At 41.2% G+C, this 24,582-nt stretch overlaps 5 protein-coding genes across 5 annotated transcripts; 4 read left to right on the forward strand and 1 right to left on the reverse strand.

The window, feature by feature from the left end:
- The first annotated feature begins 2,259 nt into the window (after positions 1–2,259).
- On the forward strand, positions 2,260–5,196 carry LOC124409022 (fumarylacetoacetase). Its single transcript, XM_046886410.1, has 8 exons — positions 2,260–2,424; positions 3,021–3,250; positions 3,558–3,698; positions 3,786–4,039; positions 4,125–4,331; positions 4,393–4,538; positions 4,605–4,722; positions 4,975–5,196. Exons 1-8 carry the CDS (start codon positions 2,341–2,343, stop codon positions 5,049–5,051), a joined length of 1,257 nt encoding a protein of 418 aa, XP_046742366.1. The 5' UTR covers positions 2,260–2,340; the 3' UTR covers positions 5,052–5,196.
- A 435-nt stretch (positions 5,197–5,631) lies between these two features.
- LOC124409023 (fas apoptotic inhibitory molecule 1) lies at positions 5,632–7,740 on the forward strand. The gene is made up of 5 exons (XM_046886411.1): positions 5,632–5,935; positions 6,811–7,026; positions 7,113–7,238; positions 7,306–7,355; positions 7,429–7,740. Exons 2-5 carry the CDS (start codon positions 6,813–6,815, stop codon positions 7,612–7,614), a joined length of 576 nt encoding a protein of 191 aa, XP_046742367.1. The 5' UTR covers positions 5,632–5,935; positions 6,811–6,812; the 3' UTR covers positions 7,615–7,740.
- A 414-nt stretch (positions 7,741–8,154) lies between these two features.
- On the forward strand, positions 8,155–10,760 carry LOC124409278 (coiled-coil domain-containing protein 113-like). Its single transcript, XM_046886807.1, has 8 exons — positions 8,155–8,374; positions 8,864–8,986; positions 9,069–9,255; positions 9,323–9,559; positions 9,617–9,849; positions 9,935–10,134; positions 10,327–10,505; positions 10,581–10,760. The coding sequence occupies exons 1-8, from the start codon at positions 8,299–8,301 to the stop codon at positions 10,582–10,584; spliced, it is 1,239 nt and encodes a 412-aa protein (XP_046742763.1). The 5' UTR covers positions 8,155–8,298; the 3' UTR covers positions 10,585–10,760.
- Positions 10,761–10,945: 185 nt separating this feature from the next.
- Positions 10,946–13,831, forward strand: LOC124409120 (protein lev-9-like). Its single transcript, XM_046886539.1, has 4 exons — positions 10,946–12,099; positions 12,216–12,346; positions 12,445–12,685; positions 12,906–13,831. Exons 1-4 carry the CDS (start codon positions 11,322–11,324, stop codon positions 13,829–13,831), a joined length of 2,076 nt encoding a protein of 691 aa, XP_046742495.1. The 5' UTR covers positions 10,946–11,321.
- A 420-nt stretch (positions 13,832–14,251) lies between these two features.
- On the reverse strand, positions 14,252–16,565 carry LOC124409121. Its single transcript, XM_046886540.1, has 10 exons — positions 16,317–16,565; positions 15,924–16,120; positions 15,640–15,859; positions 15,415–15,539; positions 15,089–15,283; positions 14,972–15,002; positions 14,746–14,856; positions 14,628–14,647; positions 14,410–14,584; positions 14,252–14,311 (listed from the first exon to the last, which is right to left on the reverse strand). Exons 1-10 carry the CDS (start codon positions 16,563–16,565, stop codon positions 14,252–14,254), a joined length of 1,383 nt encoding a protein of 460 aa, XP_046742496.1.
- Positions 16,566–24,582: the final 8,017 nt, after the last annotated feature.

Consider the following 24,582-nt stretch of genomic DNA (forward strand, 5'->3'; position numbering starts at 1 on the left):
TAGCAAATTTTATAAAAGTCATGTTTCATACGACATTAAATAAAAAAAATATCGTAAGTTATAAAGTCTAAAGAAGGAAAAAGTCGATAAAAAAAATAATAAACATATATATATATATATATATATTGCCAGTATTGAATAAACATAAATATGATATTACAAAAATATAAACATATTACATAAATGTATTTATGTAAATGTTTCGTTGACACTTGAAAAACAATCTTTAAATTTTTTGTTCAATTATAGACAAGATGTGTAGTAAGGCAATAAACTTGCAGTGGAAATAGTAAATTTTGAAATTAAAATCAAACTACATTATATTGAAGTAATAATTGTAATATTAATATAATGTAATTATTTCGTAATATATATTGCAGGTGGTTTATAAAGTATATTATAGGTACATAGAATCGAATAAATATCAGTCCATGATAATATACATAGGCAATGCTACAACGCAATAAATAGTTCATTTCATAGCTCGTAGCCTAAATATACTAATATATTTTTATTTATCCGTTTTGACAAATATTACATGTAAAAAAAAAATCAAAGTTGGCAATTTATCACAGCGCAATCATGATAAATCGAAATTTTACGATACGTGTTGTAAACCTGCTTACTGCACTTCTTTTTTTTACTGCACATTTAGCGAATCGCACTTTATCCTCACATTTTTTGAAACCCTATCAAATGCACAAAGTGTCTTTTCCATGCACTTTACTCTCACCTGCACATTTCTGTTTTTGTCTCAATCACTTTGTGATTGTGATCGTCTTTCTTCCCGTTTCATAATTTTTCCCTTTTGCACAATTTGCACACATTGCACAACACTTTTTACTTAATATGTTTTTTTTGCAATTAGTCAAATGTATGTTTGTGTGACGTTGATAACACTTGCACCATGCACGTATTTCTGCACCATTTTACGTACCCGAAGCTAATAAAAATAGTGAAAACATTTCATTGGATTTTAAAAAATTGTTAAAATTCGAATGTCATGTCGGCGGTTCTAAGCGACTGACATCTCGCGTTTCACGTAAAAGTATATAATATACGTAAAATCGTACTTGCAGCGATGCACAAGAACAAATTATATGTTTTGCAAACCACTGTTTACAAACGTATGAAAATACGCATATTATATGCTACGAGGAATGAAAAATAATTTATCTGATTCGTTTTTTTTCTGCACTGATACTTTCGATGTTTTATGTACATACATAACACAATGTGCACCCACACCTAAAAATCTAACCCACGTATAACGCTTATAAATATGGTTTGAACTATGAGATTAGAAACGAAGAAGGAATTGGCAAGTAATGTACGATTCGACGACTGAATTCGTAAACATAGTTTAAATATATTTTCTTGAGTATAGTTACATGTGTTCATACATACATACATCATACACATGTACTGGTTGACACGGTGTTAATAATTTCCCGTGCGCTATTATTGTTGAATATTTTATACGTCAGATTATTTTGTCGTTATGCCAATATTACAATTAGTTGAATATAGCGTTAACGCCGCTGTTGTATGTATCATTAAAATATAAGCGAAGAATATGAAAACAACAAAGTCTCATGTCTTCCAGTAATGAGTATTATGCGTAAAACATACATACCTATACATACATAATTAATTGTGTAGCGATGATGTATAAATATATCCATATACCCCGTAGTTAACCAAACGAGAATTGTAATAGCTCGAGTATAATTTATTTAAAGTAAAAATCGAACGGCTAGAGAATATTGGCTACATGTCACGATGATATACATTATATGCTTTCATTGTACTTTATTGTTTGTATCATGATGCATTACGTAGGTACCACTACCAATGCTGTATATCTGTATGTCTAATAAACAAATGTTAATCCGAATCTGTGCAATTACTTCAGAGATTTCGATCCGTCGCCATAATTCTGACCGAAGTGGAGCAGGTACATCACTTTTTATATTTTGTATGAATTAAAATGAAAGGAAGAGATGAATATCATCCATCAAGTTTGAGACGAAGCAGCCCTTGGTCACGTGGTCTGAGGATTTGATTGAAGTAAGTGAGACGTCCTTCGAATTTTCGAAATGTGAAAGATCAAGCAAACGCGCCTCCGGATGCAAATGCGGAATATCACTGCGACGAGGAAGGCGTGGAAAACCTGAAATGGTAAACAACTGAGTAATTTTATTATCAGGCGGCCGGTTGACCTCGAGAAGCACCGGCAAGACGAGCCTCCGAAACTTCCCACAGTTCCCACAGTCGCGTTACACCAGCAGTAAGTATCCGCCATTCGACGAACGAGCGACGCAGTAAGCCTCAGAAAAAATGAAATCTTTCATCGAATACTCTCCGAGCAGTGATTTCCCCTTGGAAAATCTCCCCTACGGAGTCTTCTCCACATCGACTAACGTAAGTACCGCCAAATAAGCATCTGTCCATTGCCAGAGACCACTGGTCGCTAAAATCTTTGAGCGAATCGCTGTTGCCAAGCGACTGTTAGTCGCTCGCTGCTACCGCAGAATCGCGAGTCGCTAGTGCTTGTTAGTCTTATGAATGGTCTCAGAGCAAACGAGCGCGCATGTGTTACGCAACCTTGTTAAAGCCTCACCCACTAGTCGCTGACTCTACTCTTAGGCTGGCAATGAACATGACCGTGTGATTACGCTGCGTAACGGAAACAAGAGGAGTTGTTTTAACGGAAATTGAATCGCTGATTTCGTTTCTGCGTTTCAACGAACCGCCTCGGTATGCTCTGGGAAATCAGAGCTTTGCAATTTCATTTTCGCAAGCCCAATATTCGCTTACTGCCCTCTGTGATTGGCCCTACATGTGAAACCAGCCGAATGTCCGAATCCATACGAAGGTACATGCTGAAAGCTTGCGGCATTGCAACAGTAGCCTAACGCATCGACTCAGTTGTGAACGGCTGTTTTACCAACGGAATATCACCGTTGGATATCTTGCCGGTAATTCTCTGGTGAACGGAAAATATTTATCCATTGCAGCCCGTTAAGAGAATAGGCGTCGCGATTGGGTCAGAAATATTGGACCTCAATGCAGTGGCTCATCTGTTCACGGGTAAAATTCTTGGAGGAAAGCAAGATGTGTTACGTCAGGAAGCCCTCAATGACTTCATGGCACTTGGCAGACCCGCTTGGATCGAAGCCAGATCCACTCTGCAGGATCTACTCTCAGTGGACAATCATACCTTGCAGGAACCGGAAATACGCTCTAAGTAACCAGAAAATTTATCCGCTAAACCTATTCCGCTGAAAGGCTGTGGAAGAAGCTTGAACTGATAATTTGTTAACTAATTTTTATCGCTTTTGTTTGGAAAATGAGCGTTTGTCCAAAATTTGCATCCTGCGTTAAAAATGTTTGAAATTATTCAGATTGAAGCCGGCACAACAATTCAATCACTAATCTATTTCTTCAGGCATCTTTATACATAGTTATGCAGACTTATCACATACTTTGTTCTGGACCTCTGCATTCAACTATCAAACCAACATTATTCTATCTGCATTTTTCTGTTTTCTCAGAGTATTCGTGCAGCAAAGAGACGCAGTGATGCATCTCCCAGCAAAAATAGGTGATTACACAGACTTCTACTCGTCGATTCACCATGCGACTAACGTGGGGACAATGTTTCGTGGAAAAGAGTCAGCTTTGATGCCAAATTGGTAAATTCCGTCGCAGGAAAACCCCTTAATTGGATCGAGCAATAGCCCAGTGAAAGCTGAAGCTTTCTAACTTGTGATTCTGTTCAGGAAATATCTTCCGGTTGGGTATCACGGAAGAGCAAGTTCGGTCGTTGTTTCTGGGACGCCTATCAGGAGGCCGCGGGGTCAAACACTTCCGGTCGATGGGGCTGCCCCCGTCTATGGTCCATGCAGGCTGATGGACTTCGAACTGGAAGTCGCCTTCTTCGTCGGAGGGCCGTCAACCAGACTGGGAGAGAGTATACCGGCCGCGAAGGCCTACGACCACATATTTGGAATGGTGACGATGAACGATTGGAGCGGTAGGTAATCCGCGAGTATCGAGAGAAGGTGGCTTGGGCAAAAAGGGAACGATGTTCAAGCTGAAATCATGCTTTCTGTAAACAGCCAGAGACATACAGAAGTGGGAATACGTTCCACTGGGTCCATTCACAGCCAAGAATCTCGGGACAACGATATCTCCATGGGTCGTTACAATGGAAGCCCTCCAGCCATTCAAAGTTCCAAACATGCCACAAGATCCGGTCCCATTTCCCTACCTGCATCACGAGGGTTCCTGCAACTTTGACATCAAACTGGAAGTTGATATCAAAGGTAAAGTTTTACACGGAATTTTTGGTCGAAAAAAAATGGTCTCTTCTAAATGCTTGTCTAGGTCCGGAGGGCATCGCTACTACTGTGACTAGGAGTAATTACAAATTCATGTACTGGACGCCGCAACAGCAGCTTGCTCAACACACCGTGACCGGATGCAATTTGAATCCTGGTGATCTGATGGCGTCTGGCACAATCAGTGGCGAGGTATGGTAACAGATCCAATAGTTTTATGTCGTATTTTGCAAGTCTAATACCGCTTTCCTCTCGCAGACGGTAGACTCTTACGGATCAATGCTTGAGCTCAGTTGGAAAGGAACGAAGCCGGTACCCCTGAAAGACGGAACTGTCCGAAAGTTTTTGCAAGATGGTGATGAAGTATCGATCAAAGGTACATGGATAAAGTTCTAGCATCGTTATTTGAAAGATATTCGAGAAGAAAAGTCTTCAGCACTGTGAAACTTTAATTTTGAACGCATATTTACGATTCGAATGGTGTGTAAGGATTTGAGAAATAGGGATCGCTTTACTTGGTATTTATGATCGTTGGAGTTTAGACCCTTAAAAACCTGATCCAAATGCGCGGACACTTATTGAATATTCTTCACCTGCACAATTTGTACGATTCTTAAATGCCTTTTAGGTTTCTGCGTGGGTGACGACTATCGGATTGGCTTCGGACCTTGCGTCGGTAAATTGTTACCTACGAATCCCGAATAGAGAGGCGATTCTGGAGCGAGCACGTTGTATTCCCAATTCTTGTACAATGAAAAACTATATTTTTTCTCTCAACTTCTTTAATAAATGGAATATTTTTCACGAGGAAATCTGAATAGATCATAGCGGATAGCCCTCGATAGACTCAGATGATGAAACTAATATTTCAATGCAGTGTACTTTCCGGAAGGCAGCTTGATATTATATAGCCTGATGAGGTGTCGCCATCCCAGTGACATCTAAGGTACTGGTTTTGCCGTAAGCTAGTGAAAACGACAATCAGCGTTAAACCGTGTGTCGACAAACTTATCATCCGCTAGAATAAAGTGATATCTTACCGCAGTGAGAATTGTGAAAACTTCAGACGAATGCTGATCGACGCCGACTGCGACTCTGCATATTTTTGACCTAGACGTATTGTAATTTCATTGCACAGTGAAGTGCTAAAATACAAATTAAAACTATATTGTAGTTGTCAAGGCTTTTTCTTGGGCCTATGATAGACCTTAAAAATTACCATCACCATTATTCACCAATTGCTTATGTAGATTTTTTTCAGCAGTGTATGAAATTGAGCATTTTCCGAAATTTTTTCTGGGTGAAAAAATCGATATATTTGATATTGCAGAAAGAAATCGCTTATTCGGCCTGATATTTAGTCTGTATAATGAGGACGCTTTAAGATCAAGATATGGCGCGTAATCAACGATTTTTTTCAACACTGCATATAATTTAGTTTCTAAACATTTGTAATGCCTACGTATATTGATCGTGTAAACGCCAGTGGTAAAGAGATCAATAAACGCGGGAGACAGTACACAGTAGGAGCCACACGAGAGTTGCACGGGTCGAACGACGAACAAGTACAGCATAAAATTTTGAACACGGTAATTATTGTAACTTCGCACCTATATTATAAATAATATATATTCGTAATCTTTAACTCTAAAACGAGTTTTACTTCATGAGTGAATACATATAACGGAAATTAACGCCAGGGCTTCCGTTTTCTTTTCTGTTCAATCGCGCACTACATCGATGACGTGAATAATTAGGTACTCCACTTTGTTTACAAACAGTGGACTAGTAATAGAATTATAATGTAACCTGAACTGTTGACGAATAAAATATCATAAGTTTTGAAATTATCACTTCGACATAAAAGCTAAATTTGAATGTAATCCGTCAAGTGTTGAATTATTATAGTTTTGAAAATTCTGGTGTACGTATCGATACTCAGTTGTATCTAAACGCTGTGCAGCTTTTACATAGTTTAAAAACACATGCAGTTATTTAATAATTATGATTTACTCGAAAACCTCATCAGTCATACCCAAACTCGCGAAGCCAAACCCTGATCAATACTCAAAAGGATCAAAAGGAGTAAAAAAAAACGTATACAGAGAAAATAAAAGAGCAGATTTTAGTCAAAACTGTAGGAAAAGCGGGACACATCAGATTTTTAGGGTAAAATATACATGCTTCGTAAAATGTAGAATTTACTCTATAAACGTTGAATACCACTGTGTGCAGAATAAAATCTGCTACATTTATGGTAAAAAATATAGTTGAGCAAATTTTCACCAAAAAACTTCATGTGTTCCTCTTCTTCTGCACTTTTTAGTAAAATCTGCTCTTTCTTTTTTCTCGTAATAGCTTGACTGAAACAAAGAATTATCTGCTGTTCTTTCCCTCAGCAACATTATTCCAAACCTTCCGAAGTATTCTCACCCCTTTAATTCACGCGTTAAACTTGTCCCAGTAATGTCTGCCAGCAGGCCAACGGCGCGATGGAACGTTCCACTGAGCGATGGAATTCACGTGGTGGAATTTGAGCATGGAACAGCAACAGGACGTCGTGTCGTCAAAATAGATGGACAGACCCTCATTCACAGGGACTGGATGTTTCGACTTGTGGGCGACGAAGTTGTCACGCTGGGAAATACCAAGTTCGTTATCTGCGTCGATCCTCTCCCGGGTACGCAGTCTGTCAATGATGATAGCTCGAATTCAACATTGGTATTGAGTCACAATCACGGTTCCAAAGTCCATAAAACTTTCCAGGTTTGAGGTACTCCTATACTCTGCTGGTGAACAACAAAACCTATGCAAATTTCATACAGTCGCAGTCAAAAGTTCTTCAAACTTGGTTGACGCAGGTTGGAGAACAGCACTTTCGGATCGTCCTAGGTAAACGAATTTTCTTTACTTTCGCTCATGAACTTTCTCGTGTCGAATCCATGGTCCAATATTACAGATAAGGCTAAGCAGAGCGTATGGATCAATGGGGAGCAAATTGACGTTGAGGTGAGAAAGCTCTGTGAAATAATCCTGGGAGAAAAAACAACGTCCACATCAAACTGTCACCCTTACATTTCAGAACGAATTTGTCGACGGTGGTGCGGAGATGTTGTTTTCCGTTGGAGGAGCGCCGGCTGTCATTAGAGCTCTCAGTTCGGGACACAGAACTACGGGAGTGAGCCACACGCTGTTCTTAAACGGAATCGAGGTCACCGAACAACAATTACTGCCACACATGCAAACGAGAGCGAGAGAGAAGAAATAAAATCTCGCTTATATTTTGAAAGAGTACTTTCAAAGGAACGATAATGGCAAAAGAAATGTTCATATCTTTACGTGTGTATAAAAACGTGCCTTATTGTAAAATTTCTTCATGGCACCTCAGTTTCTTCAACGTCACTTTGTAATACACCATTTCAACTGTAATCGTAAAAGAAGAAAACATCTCCTTTTTTTCATTTCCAAACTTATCCTATTTTGATATCGAGATCATCAATTACAATACAACTGTCCTGATGTAAAGCATTTTTACTGCTCAAATTTTAAGCAGATATTTTATTATTCTATACATTCATGTGTAATTTAAACACCGAATACGTAGTTGAACGAGACATTGAAATTTGGAAATTTTTCTCAATTCCTCTCCCCAATTTTCATCAGTTTATTACGCAATTATTATTTCCGCTTCCCGAAACTACTTTTCCAAATCCCGTTCGCGTCCCCTGAATGCTGGTGAGTTTATAGAATTGCATGAACCTATCGACAAAACAACGCAATCGATAGTGCGGAAATAGAGACAGTGACATACAAAATTCCTTCACTTCTTAGCACCCGCGTCGTAGAGGTTAAATCTATTCGGGCTGTCCGGGGCAGGGATCGGTTTTAAAATGCAGTAATAAAAGAAAGTAAATTTAATATCTAATAAAATCGGCAATCAAAACCCGTAAGAATGTCATACCAAAGAGGCAGCATTCTTAGTGTCAGTTCTCGAATGACATTCATGGACGACGAGCCTCATTTTGAGGGTAAGTAAGCTCTTGTCTAACACCCTAAAATAAGTTGAACAGTTTCTCCGAGTACTCCGCAAATAGTGATCGACGTTCAGCCAAAACCAGGGAGAAAAACAAGGGAAACAGGATAGCAGAACGCGCAGAAGTCGTCTTGAGAAAGTCGTTCGTGTTTCAAATAGGGGTGACAGAGAGTGGAAAGAGCAGAGACGGAGAAGCGGAGAAGAAGGAGATCCGCGCCAAGATCTTGGGGCAGTAGAAACAAGGCGGAGGCGGCAGCTCCTCAGATCGTTATTCCCTCGCTTTCCACCCTCTACCCTCAGACGTTCGTTGTTTTTCTCCATAAATTCACCGCCCCTAGGAGCAGGGTTCGATAACTTGGCGAACCTTCGCCATACCGCGAACCATGCAGCTTCTCTCCTTGGGTTGAGAGAATCGCAAATTACTCCAATTCCGCTAAATTTTTGCAAATCAGTCCTGTTTTGAAAGGTGTGGGATGTTTTACAGATCTGACTGACGACGAACTGAGAGACACTTTGGAACAGGCCATTCAACACAATCGATATTTGCAGCTGGAGAATGACATATTTGAGAGATATCTTCAGCGGCATGATCCTCAAAGTGTGCAGGGTGAGGTGGCGGAACGTTGCAATGTTTTCTGAGACCCTGTGCCAACGACCAAATCCTCCACCAATAATTTCGCACTTTGTAGTCATGACTCAGGTGTTGGATTCAGCTAAGCATGCACAACGAGTGGCATCCCAAATGATACCGATAGCGTCTGCCTTAAGCTTGACCAGTGAACGACTGGGACGTGGAACATCGATGAGTGGAAGTACTTTGACTTTCACTGGTAGTCGCAGGACCTTTACGAACCCAATGTTGCCGAGAAGGTTTCGGTAGGCATTCGCGCTTTCATAGCTCATGGCTGCTTGAGAAAATTGTATGAGCTTTTTGCCCCCATAGAATCTCCATTTCGCACCGGATTGAAATGGCTGAAAATGAAATTGCGGAAATGCGGAAATCTCTCGGTGAGTTGGAAACGCTCGCGGCCAAGACGCGTGCCAATCTTAGGGCCCAAATGGAAGAAGTAGATCTAAGGATCAGGGAGACAAACGAAGCTAGGGCTGAGCTAGAGGAAAACGTTGTGAGGAATGGCATTGATCCACTGACTGGAAGAATACCTGCGGAAAAGTTTGTAAGGTGCGTCTGGAGAGTTAATGATTTATATTTCCGTATAATACTGGTTTTGCATTTCAGATTCATGGAAGAATGGCTAAGGGCGGCTGATGCTATCATAGAAAAACTGCGGCTTAAGAGTGCCTCACTGAAAGCGCAAATTGGCAAAGCCAAACATCAGCTAGCCCAAAAAGAAGAACTGGGAGAAACTCTGCACCCCATTGATTTTGAACAACTAGCAATTGAAAATCACAAGTACCAGGAAAAGATTGATAGAAAGAATCATCATCTGCTGCAAATGAAGAAAATCACAGGCAAGTATTTACCAATCAAGCCAAATGATGTCTCGTTGTTTTTTATCGCGATTACGGTAATTGAAACACTAAAATGCGTCTCCAGGACGCTGCAGCCTGAGCTTGTCAAACCACAAGCAAAAACTTGCCGAACAAATGGCCGTGTTAAAATCAATTGAGAAAGAAATTTCCCGCAAGCAAGCTCAGATAGAAAAGTTCAACAACGAAGAACACAGGACGGCCATTGACTCGGAAAAAGCTGCTGATCAACTTCGTCAAATAACAGAACTAATGGACGAATATACTGTAAGCAAACGAGTTCTGAATTATTTATTGTTAGTTGATCTCTGAAACATGCAGGTATCCTTGAAAAGTAAACTGATCGTTGGGAAACTAGTATAGCAATTTAAAATTCGGTAATGTGTATTTACTCAGTAATTATTGACAAAATTTACTATGCAATTTGTTTGAGTTACCACCAATAACAATTGTTTCAAGGTGCCCGATCTTATTGAGTTTGTAAAGATGCAAGACGAATTAACGGAAATGCAACGAACGTACAAGCGATTGCAGAGACACCATGAAGTGCAACAAAACGCCATCAAAGCTTTTAAAAATCAATCGAAAGTAGAACCCGTCATAATCCAGTCAAAGAAAATGAAAGAATCGCGAGTCAAGTATGTTTAAAAAAAAAGCTATGCAAAGACATAAGTCTACTATTATTTGACTGAAACGTACCTTAAAATTTTCAGATAAGAGGTATAAATGTGAGATTAAAATTCCATACAGTGAAGAGAATTGTCTGCAAATTTTCAAATGGGTTCTCTTACTACCAACAATATACCTATCGCAACAATTGGTATTTAGTAACACAGGGTTACTTTGTTTAAACAAGTTTGATATCTCGTTTATTGGTGTACATAGTTGCTCATTAAAATATTCTAGAAAAGTGCATCATACTATGATTTTCGGTTTATAAATCATTGCTGCTATCGTGGAAATTTCTTCTGAAAGAAATTTCGAGGTCCCAGTCGGTGAGCGCGACAGCATAACTATAGACTGAACGTTCATCTGCCACCTACTGGATGCTGTGAGAGCTGGAAACGTATCGAGCAACCTCAATGCGCAGGGCAAATGCGCCGGTGGCAATGACATCTGTATGCTTTTGTGTATCGAGCACACATTCCTCGGTGTGTAAGATTGCTTTAAAGAGCGTAGTCGCCGCTTCGAGTTATCGCGGGAGGGGAGTGAGACTATTTCCACTCCGTGCATAGAGGAGATGCTGCAATGACGAAGTACTCGACATAATGAACCCACAAAGACCCTGTGGCTGTTTCGTCCCATCAAACTCGCGCGAGCAGTTTGGATGACTAGACGCTCGCGGGCGTCGCGGAATGAAGTTACAACTGAAATAAGTTATGTGATTGCGACCTGATCGCAGTGGGTGCAGATCAGCATAATCAGAGTGAAAACCATAAGCTCGGTGTTTGACCATGAAACCACGTGGAATTTCTCTGCTTCTCTTGATCCTCTGCTTCCACGCTATTCTATCGGGGTCAACTAAGTACCAGCAGAATTCGGCCGACGATGAGGACGACCGGGACGAAGACGAGGACGAGGACGACAGCACCGAGGGCTACCAGAAACCCGAGGTCGACGACGACGGGCGGATATACAAGAACCCGCGAAACTCACCGTCCTCGATGTGCCCCCGGGACGAGGAACAGGCTGATCGTCTTAACCAGAAGTGTCTGAGGAAGTGCTTGACCGACGAGGACTGCAAGAGCAAGAAGAAGAAATGCAGGTGCGACGGAGCTTGCGGTATGTCCTGCATAAAGCCGGACCGAGAGTGTCCCGAGCTCCAGGAAATCTCGTACGCGATGATGACGGTTACGGGTAGATTTTTTGGCGATACCGTGCAGTACGTTTGCGATCCAAGCTACTTCGCAGTCGGTCTTTCGGTGCGTTCCTGCAGGGCGGACGGCAAGTGGACCGGCTCAACGCCGTCCTGCAAAAAGGACAACAACACCTTTTGCGGCGAACCACCACAGGTCACGAATGCCAGGAACAACGCCCTCACGGAACAGATGACCTTTGACCTCGACAGCACTGTCCGGTACTTCTGCAACCATGGATACGCGACCGACGGTTTTCTGGTCGCCAAGTGCCTGACCAAAAATAAGAATCCGGCCACCTGGTTTGGCCCTGATATATCCTGCAAGCCAAAGGACTGCGGCCCGCCAACCAACATCGCCAACGGATGGCACGCTGGTAGTTTGCACTGGTACATTAGACTTAGTGCTTGTAGCTGGTTGGTAGACGAGAGCTTTGCGCTGACTCGGTGCAGATTACGATAGGTTTTCCAGCCTCGTATTTTTCTTCCGAAGGTGAATGCTACATATACAACTGTCGTGTGTCGTACCACTGTACTCAGGACTTCGAACTGGTTGGTAGAGAAGAGAAGGTCTGCACAGCCGACGGCACCTGGACACCAAAAGAGTCACCGCAGTGCGTTCAGGTAAGAATTAGTACGTGTCTGTGTACCAAATAGAGCCACGTTCGGCCCGAGATGCTGATTTGGTCAGAGTTGGTCACGAGACATTCTTTGCGTTCTAGGTGAGCTCGGTGCAGTGTCCACCACCTCAAAATCCGCGTCACGGAAAGGCCATCTACACCTCATGCGCGTTTAATGCCATCGTATCCTACGAGTGTCAATATGGATTCGCAGTGGTTGGGGACACCACCAGAAGGTGTTTGGCCGACAAAAAATGGTCGGGTGAGCCGCCAGTCTGCGAGGAAATCAACTGCGGGGACCCAGGGACCCTGTACAATGGATGGATCGAGAACATTGAATCAGGTAAATTGATTTCGCCATTCTTGAAGCTGGAACTGTTGATCGATTGTCGTATGAGCAGTAATTCTTTTGACTTTCTAAACCCTGGAGGTACCTTTCTTCTCACTCAAATGCTGGTTCTTCACTGCCCCAATGAACATTATCCGAGCTTTGCTGGTCGACAAGCGATCAAAAGTTCTAGATCCGGCTGCTGATGAAATATTTCCTTGGTGGTTTTCCATAGGTACGGGACTAGGTGCAACGATAATTTTCCGATGCAATCCGCACATGAAGCTGGAAGGGAACGCCTCATCAGTTTGCCAAATCGACGGACACTGGCGCTATCCGTTACCGCGTTGTCTGGCTCCCTGCATCGTTCCAAAAATACAAAAAGGCCACGTTTCAATCGCGACTCGTGCAGACGATCGGATAAACAACGTATCAGTAGTCGAACACGGCGAGAGGTTGATAGTCGACTGTCAGACGAACTACGAGTTCCCCTCGAATAGAACACCCGTCGAATGCAACAATGGTACCTGGACAGTCATTCCACGATGCAAACCAGCCAGGTGCAAACAGATGCCAAGAACCCCTCGGAACGGGATGGTAATCGCACCTAAAACGGAGCATGGAATGAGGGCGGTCTTCAAGTGCAAGGACGGCTTCGAGCTCATTCTCAAAGGCGACTCGCACTACGTTCAGTGCAGCTTCGGAAATTGGACGGGTGAGATTCCGTACTGTCGTGAAGTTTTTTGTCCGTTTCCGGGTTTCATACCGAACGGTAAAGTATTGCTGGTCGGAAACATGGGTGTCTACGACTTACGGCCTTATGTCAAGAAGATTGTGAACAACAAACAAATCATGTACGACTGCGACCGAGGGTACGTATTGAGTGAAGGAGCTCCTGGAGCCACCTGCATCGGTGGCCACTGGAGCCCGAAGGAGTTGCCCAAATGCGTGCTTGGTCAGCATCCTCGACTACGATGGAGCCGACGAAGGAGGTCTTTAATCGGCAAAAAGCGCAAGGCTGGCCACGATGCTTGGCCACATAACGGAATTAAGAAATTCTCTTTCAAGAAGATGAAGAAGCAATTTCGCCATTTCGAAGTCCATCCAGCGTTAAATCGACGGCGCCGTAGAAATCGAAAGTGTCGCGTTCACTCCAAATAGATGGTTCAGGATGGGCAGCTAAAAGTACAAGAAGCTGCAGAGAATGATGAGCAGACAATGTCTTTCCAAACCGGAGATGTCGATAAACTCAACTAGGAGGTCTCGCTTCAAGCATATCATGCGGTTTCTAGAAACTACAGGAGTCAAGAAGTATCTCACAAGTAGGACAAAATATTGCGCTCAAAGACGTGCGGGTAGAATTTTATTCAGTGTACATTTAATATTCAAATGCTGACTTGCATAATTCTGTAAGAAATTTCCTATATTGTGATAACCGTTAAATTTTATGCGACAGGTTAGTGTAGTAATAAGTGAGTTCAATAGTTTCACGTATCCAATAGGTATCACACGCATTTTAATAAATGAAACTTTTCGTAATCCAATTCGTTTTGCCCGTAAATCCAGTCCAGTTTCATTACCTTATTTCTGCTTGACAAGCGTGTTTAGAAGAGTAAAGTACGTAGCTGCAGCACTAACAATCTGCAAAGATCGTAACATATTGATATCGAGATCACGTGAGATAGAGACCGTAATGAAATAACAAATGTGACACAATTTTATATCACCGGTATGCTTACCGTAGTTAGCTGGGGCAAATCGACTCTGAAGAATCCATAAGCTGTAAAGCAAAATGCTCTTTGGGATCGGAGCATCAAATATTTCAATTGATTGCAAATTTCCTTTCCGAAACATAGCCACGGACAGTTGTAAGCAGCAATCGCTACTAACTCGGTCTTGTTATGAAAATTAAAGCTATTTGTATCACTCAGTTTATTATGGCTAGGTTTAATAATACACAGGAGTTATTTCAGCTGTCTGGAAAATTCTAAATGAGGTCAATGAATAAATCATGAAAGTGAATAATGATAGCAAATAGCACTGTCATTTTTGTGACTGACAATGAGCTCACTCACCTCGTGGCTCAATATAGTTGAACATCCACAATAAATTGCAACTTCAGACAGGAGTACGACGCCATGCGACAATGGTCCTAAGGTTTCGAAAAATTGACCAACAGCGAACATCTAGAAGAGCGAAGAGTTCAATTCAGTGTGGGCAACAGTTGAATTACATCATAATCGAGCAACTCTTTATAAAAATTCATACTCTCTAAATATGAATCAGTTATAAGTATAATACCACTTGAAAAAACCAGTCTATGTTATATACACTGCAAATCAGTAAAAAAAAATTTTAAAAGTCACTGGATCTTCAATGTATGTGCACTGGTTTTTTAGGCGGTTTCCTTATATCTATAAATCAGTAAATTTTCTCTGATTCAAATTTATATGGATGAGAGAGAACACTTGCATTAAAACGCAATCTTTAATCTTTATGTATTGTTGATCTACCTGTTGTATCTGGTGAAGAGATACACAAATCGTGAGAGACGTTACGAGCATTGATGCGAAGAATATTGGACGAAAGATTTTTTCTACTCTCTTACACAATCTGTAGGTATGTGGATAATAAGAAGAATATATTCTGTATTGAATGTATAGTATAAGTAAGTACTAATGCTCGAACACAAGGATTAATAGGCTTATTACAGAGTATGCAGATAAATCCATATTCATACTCACGAGTACAATTCATTCTGACGATAGACAATCTTGGACAGCCTTACAGGTACTTGACATTTTTGTTCGTCCGAAACAGCTGTCGACGTAGTTTGTTCAATAATATATTTCAAATCGTATTGGAGAAGCTACAAATAGTTCCAAAATGTTTCAACATTTACTACCTCTTTATTATTCATTCAAGTTTTTCCTTGCGTAAGGTTTTTCAAAAAGCTGGATTTCGAATACCTTGAAATGAAGACATAGGTGAGTCAGCAGCTGGAAAAACAACGTATCCGATGATGCAAGGTAAATTAAAAAGTACACTGTTATAGTGTGTTCGACGATCATAACTGGAATGTAATTGCCAACATAATTTATGTCGAAGGGATATTTCACGGGCATAATGGTCGTGAAATTGTACGCATTATTAACTGTTTTTGATTCAAAGTACTGTTCCAACAGAATCCTGAAAGCAAAAACCCATCTCAATTTTGCAATCTACCACAATTACGAGTACAGACTGCACCTACTTGTAAGGATGCAGATGAAAAATAGCGGACATTAACATGCATGATAAGAAATAAAAGTGGGTCATTTGGTAGGCCTTCTTTGCCTCAGCCAGCATGACGGTTCTATTTTGTTCCACCTGATACCGATCCTCCCACATCATCGATAAGCTTAACAAAATCTCGCGGATCTGCTTATCCTGGAAAATGAGACTGAGTCCCTGCAAGAATATTCAATACCTTAGTAAAGAATAACTAATGACAATACTTGTGCTTGTGTTTTAACAATAAACTATGACCTTATTATATTTTATTACTTTACTCTGATATTTTACTATTCTTAATGTGTACATTTGGAATTAGATAAATGCGAATGAAGTAAACAACTGATTTCTAAATTATTGTTAATTAATATACCTTAGTTGTTGCCAAGTATCCAGAAAATATAGAACCAATTCCACGAATGGTAATTTCCTCGTCGACTTTGAAATGTAGAACCACTTGGTGCCATTCGCCAACAGACCAGACAGTGAGGAGAGCTAATGTCACTAACCCTAGAGGACTTCCTACTGGATATTGGTCGCCGAAACTTCCTCCAGCTTTTAGTAACAAGACGTTGAGACTAAAGAAATGATCATACTGTTTCTTTGCTTTAGAATCAATCATGATATCTCGAACTTAGATCCTCAGACAGTAAAGTTTGAATGTCAAGTTTGAACGTACAATGCTAATTCAAACGTAAATCATATATTTCCCATTACTTTTGCCTATGTATTTTGCTGGAACAATGATAAAGTGAACTAAGTTCGACAGGTGATTATAATGCGTACATTGCATGAATACTTAATGACAGCCAATTATTTCGGTCAGTTGTGGTACATTACGACAAAAGACAAAGTTCAGAACCTTATGGATGCTTTGCTTAGCACCGCAAATATATGTTCAGCTTTTAAAAAACAAATAATTCGAAAACTATGTGAGATTAAACGCATTGGTTGGTATACAGCATGAAGATATGAATTTTGGATGTACAAACATATATTTTTGGGAAAATACAATATCTAACTGTTATTTTGAATAGACCGTTTCTTGATTTTATTCATTTTCGTGAATATGAAATAAGCCCGATTAATTGAACTGAATAAACTGCAGTACACAAAGTCACCTACATTACCATTTGAGCATTTTGTTCCTCTACATCCAGCGATTGAAATCCTCTCTCGTTAGCCTTTTTTCTGTAATCCATCACTTGATACTCGGTATACCAATATTTAGCTACTTTCGAATAGTTTACTCTACTCAATATTGATTTGGATTTTGTTGAGTTTTCTTTCGTGATGCATTGTTATCCTCTTTTTCTCGACGAACTCAATTTTACCTGTCATATCTGGATGATCATTTCGTTATTTTTTGTCAGGGTAATACTTCTACCACATGCAGTTCTTAAATTGGACCTGCGAAATATATTGGTAGATGTAGAATGGCAAGGGTGCCCCGGCCGTTGTTGAATTGGCTGCAATGTTTGAGATTCATAAAGTGACATTTTTCGAATTTTAAAAACCGCAATAACTAATTAATGCAGGGGTGAGTCAACTCAATTTTGCAAGAGAAATCGATTGCCCGCAGACCGGATACGCCGTCAGCTACTTCATCTCATTTCTTCATTTTCTCCATTTCAAGACCGTTTCTAGACTAGTTGGGACCCGAGTATTCCGAAAAAGGTATTTGGAGCATCGTGGGACCAACACGTGAGGAGATACAAAAAAATACGGGGAAATTTATACTGGCTTCTTATTTTATTCCAGGTTACGTATAGAAAATAGTAACAATACAAAATTATATGGGTGAATCTCGTATCCTGCTGAGGTGAATTGCACCTGTACTCAGACTGGAAAGTGAGCTGCGCTTACAAACTATAATAATAACTATATCATACAAAATTTTTCATATTCTGCTTATTACCATGTATATCACAGTACTTTTCTCTTGTATAGTAGTAAGACTTCTTATGTAATAGTCGTTCATTATATTAGGTTATTTTGTATCTTGAACTCAAATGTTGTTCCAATAATTAGTCGTGCATTAAATCTTTATAAGAGTACTTTACTAGTGTGAATTATAAGACTTATACCATTTAGCAACTTAGTACACTGACACCTGAACACTTGTAATAAAACTAAGGCACGTTGAATAAACTGAAACTGGAACTTCGTAATTATGAGTGTCTGATTTTTTTCTTTCACCTCTTTGAAATCCCAGTGCGAATTGGATGTTTTTCAGCCGTGATGGGTTTGATTCGTAGCTGGAAGCGTGTCTAGACTATGCGCAATTATTACCTCTAGCAAAATTACATCGATATTGAACATGAATTGTTCGACGTCAGCTTTTTCTGAGATCCACCAGTAATGGATGGAACCAGAGGAGTGAGCCTGGCTCAGAATCGATTGGCAAAACTCTTGTCCCACTAATTGGTCCCTCGGAAATGCGAGAAAAGACATTAAAAATGATGTCAGACCAACTGCAGAGTAATTGCGAAGGAAATTTTTTGTTCTTCGGCTGTAACTTTTGATGCGTTGCTCGCAGCGTATTGGGACTGCGCTTAATCGATTTCTCTCGCAAAATTACGTCGGAATAGTGCCTCAAAGAATTAATTGCAGCACTTTCCAGATATGTCGAAATTTTCGCCAAAAATCCAAAGGGGTAAGCCTTACTTTTTGGTCATTTTCGGAGCCCAAAATTTTTCGTCTCGGAATCAATTCGTATGACCATCTCTAGAGTAATTCGACCACTAGAAACTCAAAAAACACGTGCAAAAGAACGTCGGACCAACAGCAGAGAAATAACGCTGAAAATCTCCAGTTTTTCGACTGTAACTTTTGATGCGTTGCTCGCAGCGTATTGGGACTGCGCTCAATCGATTTCTCTCGCAAAATTACGTCGGAATAGTGCCTCAAAGAATTAATTGCAGCACTTTCCAGATTCGTCGAAATTTTCGCCAAAAATCCAAAGGGGTAAGCCTTACTTTTTTGGTCATTTTCGGGCCTGAAATTTTTTGTTTTGGAATCGATTCGTATGACCATCTCCAGAGTAATTCGACCCCCAGGAACTCAAAAAACACGTGAAAAAGAGCGTCGGACCAACAGCAGAAAAATGACGCTGGAAATCTCCAGTTTTTCGACTGTAACTTTTGATGCGTTGCTCGCAGCGTATTGGGACTGCGCTCAATCGATTTCTCTCGCAAAATTACGTCGGAATGGTGCCTCAAAGAATTAATTGCAGCACTTTCCAGATTCGTCGAAATTTTCTCCAAAAATCCAAAGGGGTAAGCCTTACTTTTTGGTCATTTTCGGAGCCGAAAATTTTTTGTCTCGGAATCGATTCGTATGACCATCTCTAGAGTAATTCGACCCCCAGGAACTCAAAGAACACGTGAAAAAGAGCGTCGGACCAACAGCAGAGAAATGACGCTGGAAATCTCCAGTTTTTCGACTGTAACTTTTGATGCGTTGCTCGCAGCGTATTGGGACTGCGCTCAATCGATTTCTCTCGCAAAATTACGTCGGAATAGTGCCTCAAAGAATTAATTGCAGCACTTTCCAGATTCGTCGAAATTTTCGCCAAAAATCCAAAGGGGTAAGCCTTACTTTTTGGTCATTTTCGGAGCCGAAAATTTTTTGTCTCGGAATCGATTCGTATGACCATCTCTAGAGTAATTCGACCCCCAGGAACTCAAAAAACACGTGAAAAAGAGCGTCGGACCAACAGCAGAGAAATGACGCTGGAAATCTCCAGTTTTTCGACTGTAACTTTTGATGCGTTGCTCGCAGCGTATTGGGACTGCGCTCAATCGATTTCTCTCGCAAAATTACGTCGGAATAGTGCCTCAAAGAATTAATTGCAGCACTTTCCAGATTCGTCGAAATTTTCGCCAAAAATCCAAAGGGGTAAGCCTTACTTTTTTGGTCATTTTTGGAGCCGAAAATTTTTTGTCTCGGAAACGATTCGTATGACCATCTCTAGAGTAATTCGACCCCCAGGAACTCAAAAAACACGTGAAAAAGAGCGTCGGACCAACAGCAGAGAAATGACGCTGGAAATCTCCAGTTTTTCGACTGTAACTTTTGATGCGTTGCTCGCAGCGTATTGGGACTGCGCTCAATCGATTTCTCTCGCAAAATTACGTCGGAATAGTGCCCCAAAGAATTAATTGCAGCACTTTCCAGATTCGTCGAAATTTTCGCCAAAAATCCAAAGGGGTAAGCCTTACTTTTTTGGTCATTTTCGAAGCCGAAAATTTTTTGTCTCGGAAACGATTCGTATGACCATCTCCAGAGTAATTCGACCCCCAGGAACTCAAAAAACACGTGAAAAAGAGCGTCGGACCAACAGCAGAGAAATGACGCTGGAAATCTCCAATTTTTCGACTGTAACTTTTGATGCGTTGCTCGCAGCGTATTGGGACTGCGCTCAATCGATTTCTCTCGCAAAATTACGTCGGAATAGTGCCTCAAAGAATTAATTGCAGCACTTTCCAGATTCGTCGAAATTTTCGCCAAAAATCCAAAGGGGTAAGCCTTACTTTTTTGGTCATTTTTGGAGCCGAAAATTTTTTGTCTCGGAAACGATTCGTATGACCATCTCTAGAGTAATTCGACCCCCAGGAACTCAAAAAACACGTGAAAAAGAGCGTCGGACCAACAGCAGAGAAATGACGCTGGAAATCTCCAGTTTTTCGACTGTAACTTTTGATGCGTTGCTCGCAGCGTATTGGGACTGCGCTCAATCGATTTCTCTCGCAAAATTACGTCGGAATAGTGCCCCAAAGAATTAATTGCAGCACTTTCCAGATTCGTCGAAATTTTCGCCAAAAATCCAAAGGGGTAAGCCTTACTTTTTTGGTCATTTTCGAAGCCGAAAATTTTTTGTCTCGGAAACGATTCGTATGACCATCTCCAGAGTAATTCGACCCCCAGGAACTCAAAAAACACGTGAAAAAGAGCGTCGGACCAACAGCAGAGAAATGACGCTGGAAATCTCCAATTTTTCGACTGTAACTTTTGATGCGTTGCTCGCAGCGTATTGGGACTGCGCTCAATCGATTTCTCTCGCAAAATTACGTCGGAATAGTGCCTCAAAGAATTAATTGCAGCACTTTCCAGATTCGTCGAAATTTTCGCCAAAAATCCAAAGGGGTAAGCCTTACTTTTTTGGTCATTTTTGGAGCCGAAAATTTTTTGTCTCGGAAACGATTCGTATGACCATCTCTAGAGTAATTCGACCCCCAGGAACTCAAAAAACACGTGAAAAAGAGCGTCGGACCAACAGCAGAGAAATGACGCTGGAAATCTCCAGTTTTTCGACTGTAACTTTTGATGCGTTGCTCGCAGCGTATTGGGACTGCGCTCAATCGATTTCTCTCGCAAAATTACGTCGGAATAGTGCCCCAAAGAATTAATTGCAGCACTTTCCAGATTCGTCGAAATTTTCGCCAAGAATCCAAAGGGGTAAGCCTTACTTTTTTGGTCATTTTCGAAGCCGAAAATTTTTTGTCTCGGAAACGATTCGTATGACCATCTCCAGAGTAATTCGACCCCCAGGAACTCAAAAAACACGTGAAAAAGAGCGTCGGACCAACAGCAGAGAAATGACGCTGGAAATCTCCAGTTTTTCGACTGTAACTTTTGATGCGTTGCTCGCAGCGTATTGGGACTGCGCTCAATCGATTTCTCTCGCAAAATTACGTCGGAATAGTGCCTCAAAGAATTAATTGCAGCACTTTCCAGATTCGTCGAAATTTTCGCCAAAAATCCAAAGGGGTAAGCCTTACTTTTTGGTCATTTTCGGAGCCGAAAATTTTTTGTCTCGGAATCGATTCGTATGACCATCTCTAGAGTAATTCGACCCCCAGGAACTCAAAAAACACGTGAAAAAGAGCGTCGGACCAACAGCAGAGAAATGACGCTGGAAATCTCCAGTTTTTCGACTGTAACTTTTGATGCGTTGCTCGCAGCGTATTGGGACTGCGCTCAATCGATTTCTCTCGCAAAATTACGTCGGAATAGTGCCCCAAAGAATTAATTGCAGCACTTTCCAGATTCGTCGAAATTTCCGCCAAAAATCCAAAGGGGTAAGCCTTACTTTTTTGGTCATTTTCGGGCCTGAAATTTTTTGTTTTGGAATCGATTCGTATGACCATCTCCAGAGTAATTCGACCCCCAGGAACTCAAAAAACACGTGAAAAAGAGCGTCGGACCAACAGCAGAGAAATGACGCTGGAAATCTCCAGTTTTTCGACTGTAACTTTTGATGCGTTGCTCGCAGCGTATTGGGACTGCGCTCAATCGATTTCTCTCGCAAAATTACGTCGGAATAGTGCCCCAAAGAATTAATTGCAGCACTTTCCAGATTCGTCGAAATTTCCGCCAAAAATCCAAAGGGGTAAGCCTTACTTTTTTGGTCATTTTCGGAGCCGAAAATTTTTTGTCTCGGAATCGATTCGTATGACCATCTCTAGAGTAATTCGACCCCCAGGAACTCAAAAAACACGTGAAAAAGAGCGTCGGACCAACAGCAGAGAAATGCCGCTGGAAATCTCCAGTTTTTCGACTGTAACTTTTGATGCGTTGCTCGCAGCGTATTGGGACTGCGCTCAATCGATTTCTCTCGCAAAATTACGTCGGAATAGTGCCTCAAAGAATTAATTGCAGCACTTTCCACATTCGTCGAAATTTTCGCCAAAAATCCAAAGGGGTAAGCCTTACTTTTTGGTCATTTTCGGAGCCGAAAATTTTTTGTCTCGGAATCGATTCGTATGACCAACTCTAGAGTAATTCGACCCCCAGGAACTCAAAAAACACGTGAAAAAGAGCGTCGGACCAACAGCAGAGAAATGACGCTGGAAATCTCCAGTTTTTCGACTGTAACTTTTGATGCGTTGCTCGCAGCGTATTGGGACTGCGCTCAATCGATTTCTCTCGCAAAATTACGTCGGAATAGTGCCCCAAAGAATTAATTGCAGCACTTTCCAGATTCGTCGAAATTTTCGCCAAAAATCCAAAGGGGTAAGCCTTACTTTTTTGGTCATTTTCGGGCCTGAAATTTTTTGTTTTGGAATCGATTCGTATGACCATCTCCAGAGTAATTCGACCCCCAGGAACTCAAAAAACACGTGAAAAAGAGCGTCGGACCAACAGCAGAGAAATGACGCTGGAAATCTCCAGTTTTTCGACTGTAACTTTTGATGCGTTGCTCGCAGCGTATTGGGACTGCGCTCAATCGATTTCTCTCGCAAAATTACGTCGGAATAGTGCCCCAAAGAATTAATTGCAGCACTTTCCAGATTCGTCGAAATTTCCGCCAAAAATCCAAAGGGGTAAGCCTTACTTTTTTGGTCATTTTCGGAGCCGAAAATTTTTTGTCTCGGAATCGATTCGTATGACCATCTCTAGAGTAATTCGACCCCCAGGAACTCAAAAAACACGTGAAAAAGAGCGTCGGACCAACAGCAGAGAAATGCCGCTGGAAATCTCCAGTTTTTCGACTGTAACTTTTGATGCGTTGCTCGCAGCGTATTGGGACTGCGCTCAATCGATTTCTCTCGCAAAATTACGTCGGAATAGTGCCTCAAAGAATTAATTGCAGCACTTTCCACATTCGTCGAAATTTTCGCCAAAAATCCAAAGGGGTAAGCCTTACTTTTTGGTCATTTTCGGAGCCGAAAATTTTTTGTCTCGGAATCGATTCGTATGACCAACTCTAGAGTAATTCGACCCCCAGGAACTCAAAAAACACGTGAAAAAGAGCGTCGGACCAACAGCAGAGAAATGACGCTGGAAATCTCCAGTTTTTCGACTGTAACTTTTGATGCGTTGCTCGCAGCGTATTGGGACTGCGCTCAATCGATTTCTCTCGCAAAATTACGTCGGAATAGTGCCCCAAAGAATTAATTGCAGCACTTTCCAGATTCGTCGAAATTTTCGCCAAAAATCCAAAGGGGTAAGCCTTACTTTTTTGGTCATTTTCGAAGCCGAAAATTTTTTGTCTCGGAAACGATTCGTATGACCATCTCCAGAGTAATTCGACCCCCAGGAACTCAAAAAACACGTGAAAAAGAGCATCGGACCAACAGCAGAGAAATGACGCTGGAAATCTCCAATTTTTCGACTGTAACTTTTGATGCGTTGCTCGCAGCGTATTGGGACTGCGCTCAATCGATTTCTCTCGCAAAATTACGTCGGAATAGTGCCTCAAAGAATTAATTGCAGCACTTTCCAGATTCGTCGAAATTTTCGCCAAAAATCCAAAGGGGTAAGCCTTACTTTTTGGTCATTTTCGGAGCCGAAAATTTTTTGTCTCGGAATCGATTCGTATGACCATCTCTAGAGTAATTCGACCCCCAGGAACTCAAAAAACACGTGAAAAAGAGCGTCGGACCAACAGCAGAGAAATGACGCTGGAAATCTCCAGTTTTTCGACTGTAACTTTTGATGCGTTGCTCGCAGCGTATTGGGACTGCGCTCAATCGATTTCTCTCGCAAAATTACGTCGGAATAGTGCCTCAAAGAATTAATTGCAGCACTTTCCAGATTCGTCGAAATTTTCGCCAAAAATCCAAAGGGGTAAGCCTTACTTTTTGGTCATTTTCGGAGCCGAAAATTTTTTGTCTCGGAATCGATTCGTATGA

Source organism: Diprion similis, chromosome 8 (assembly GCF_021155765.1).
Source record: "Diprion similis isolate iyDipSimi1 chromosome 8, iyDipSimi1.1, whole genome shotgun sequence".
In the NCBI taxonomy this organism is placed as follows: domain Eukaryota; kingdom Metazoa; phylum Arthropoda; class Insecta; order Hymenoptera; family Diprionidae; genus Diprion; species Diprion similis.

Coding starts and splice junctions, on each gene's coding strand:
- LOC124409120 (XM_046886539.1), top strand. CDS start 11,322: ATGAAACCACGTGGAATTTCTCTGCTTCTCTTGATCCTCTGCTTCCAC. Junction 12,347..12,444: donor AGTCACCGCAGTGCGTTCAG/GTAAGAATTAGT, acceptor TTTGCGTTCTAG/GTGAGCTCGGTGCAGTGTCC. Junction 12,686..12,905: donor GATCGAGAACATTGAATCAG/GTAAATTGATTT, acceptor GGTTTTCCATAG/GTACGGGACTAGGTGCAACG.
- LOC124409278 (XM_046886807.1), top strand. CDS start 8,299: ATGTCATACCAAAGAGGCAGCATTCTTAGTGTCAGTTCTCGAATGACA. Junction 8,375..8,863: donor CGACGAGCCTCATTTTGAGG/GTAAGTAAGCTC, acceptor GATGTTTTACAG/ATCTGACTGACGACGAACTG. Junction 9,850..9,934: donor GCAAATGAAGAAAATCACAG/GCAAGTATTTAC, acceptor ATGCGTCTCCAG/GACGCTGCAGCCTGAGCTTG.
- LOC124409121 (XM_046886540.1), bottom strand. CDS start 16,565: ATGATTGATTCTAAAGCAAAGAAACAGTATGATCATTTCTTTAGTCTC. Junction 14,648..14,745: donor CAACTATATTGAGCCACGAG/GTGAGTGAGCTC, acceptor AGAATTTTCCAG/ACAGCTGAAATAACTCCTGT. Junction 14,312..14,409: donor ATTTGCCCCAGCTAACTACG/GTAAGCATACCG, acceptor CGATCTTTGCAG/ATTGTTAGTGCTGCAGCTAC.
- LOC124409023 (XM_046886411.1), top strand. CDS start 6,813: ATGTCTGCCAGCAGGCCAACGGCGCGATGGAACGTTCCACTGAGCGAT. Junction 7,239..7,305: donor GCACTTTCGGATCGTCCTAG/GTAAACGAATTT, acceptor CCAATATTACAG/ATAAGGCTAAGCAGAGCGTA. Junction 7,356..7,428: donor GGGAGCAAATTGACGTTGAG/GTGAGAAAGCTC, acceptor CTTACATTTCAG/AACGAATTTGTCGACGGTGG.
- LOC124409022 (XM_046886410.1), top strand. CDS start 2,341: ATGAAATCTTTCATCGAATACTCTCCGAGCAGTGATTTCCCCTTGGAA. Junction 2,425..3,020: donor TCTTCTCCACATCGACTAAC/GTAAGTACCGCC, acceptor TATCCATTGCAG/CCCGTTAAGAGAATAGGCGT. Junction 3,699..3,785: donor TCAGCTTTGATGCCAAATTG/GTAAATTCCGTC, acceptor GATTCTGTTCAG/GAAATATCTTCCGGTTGGGT.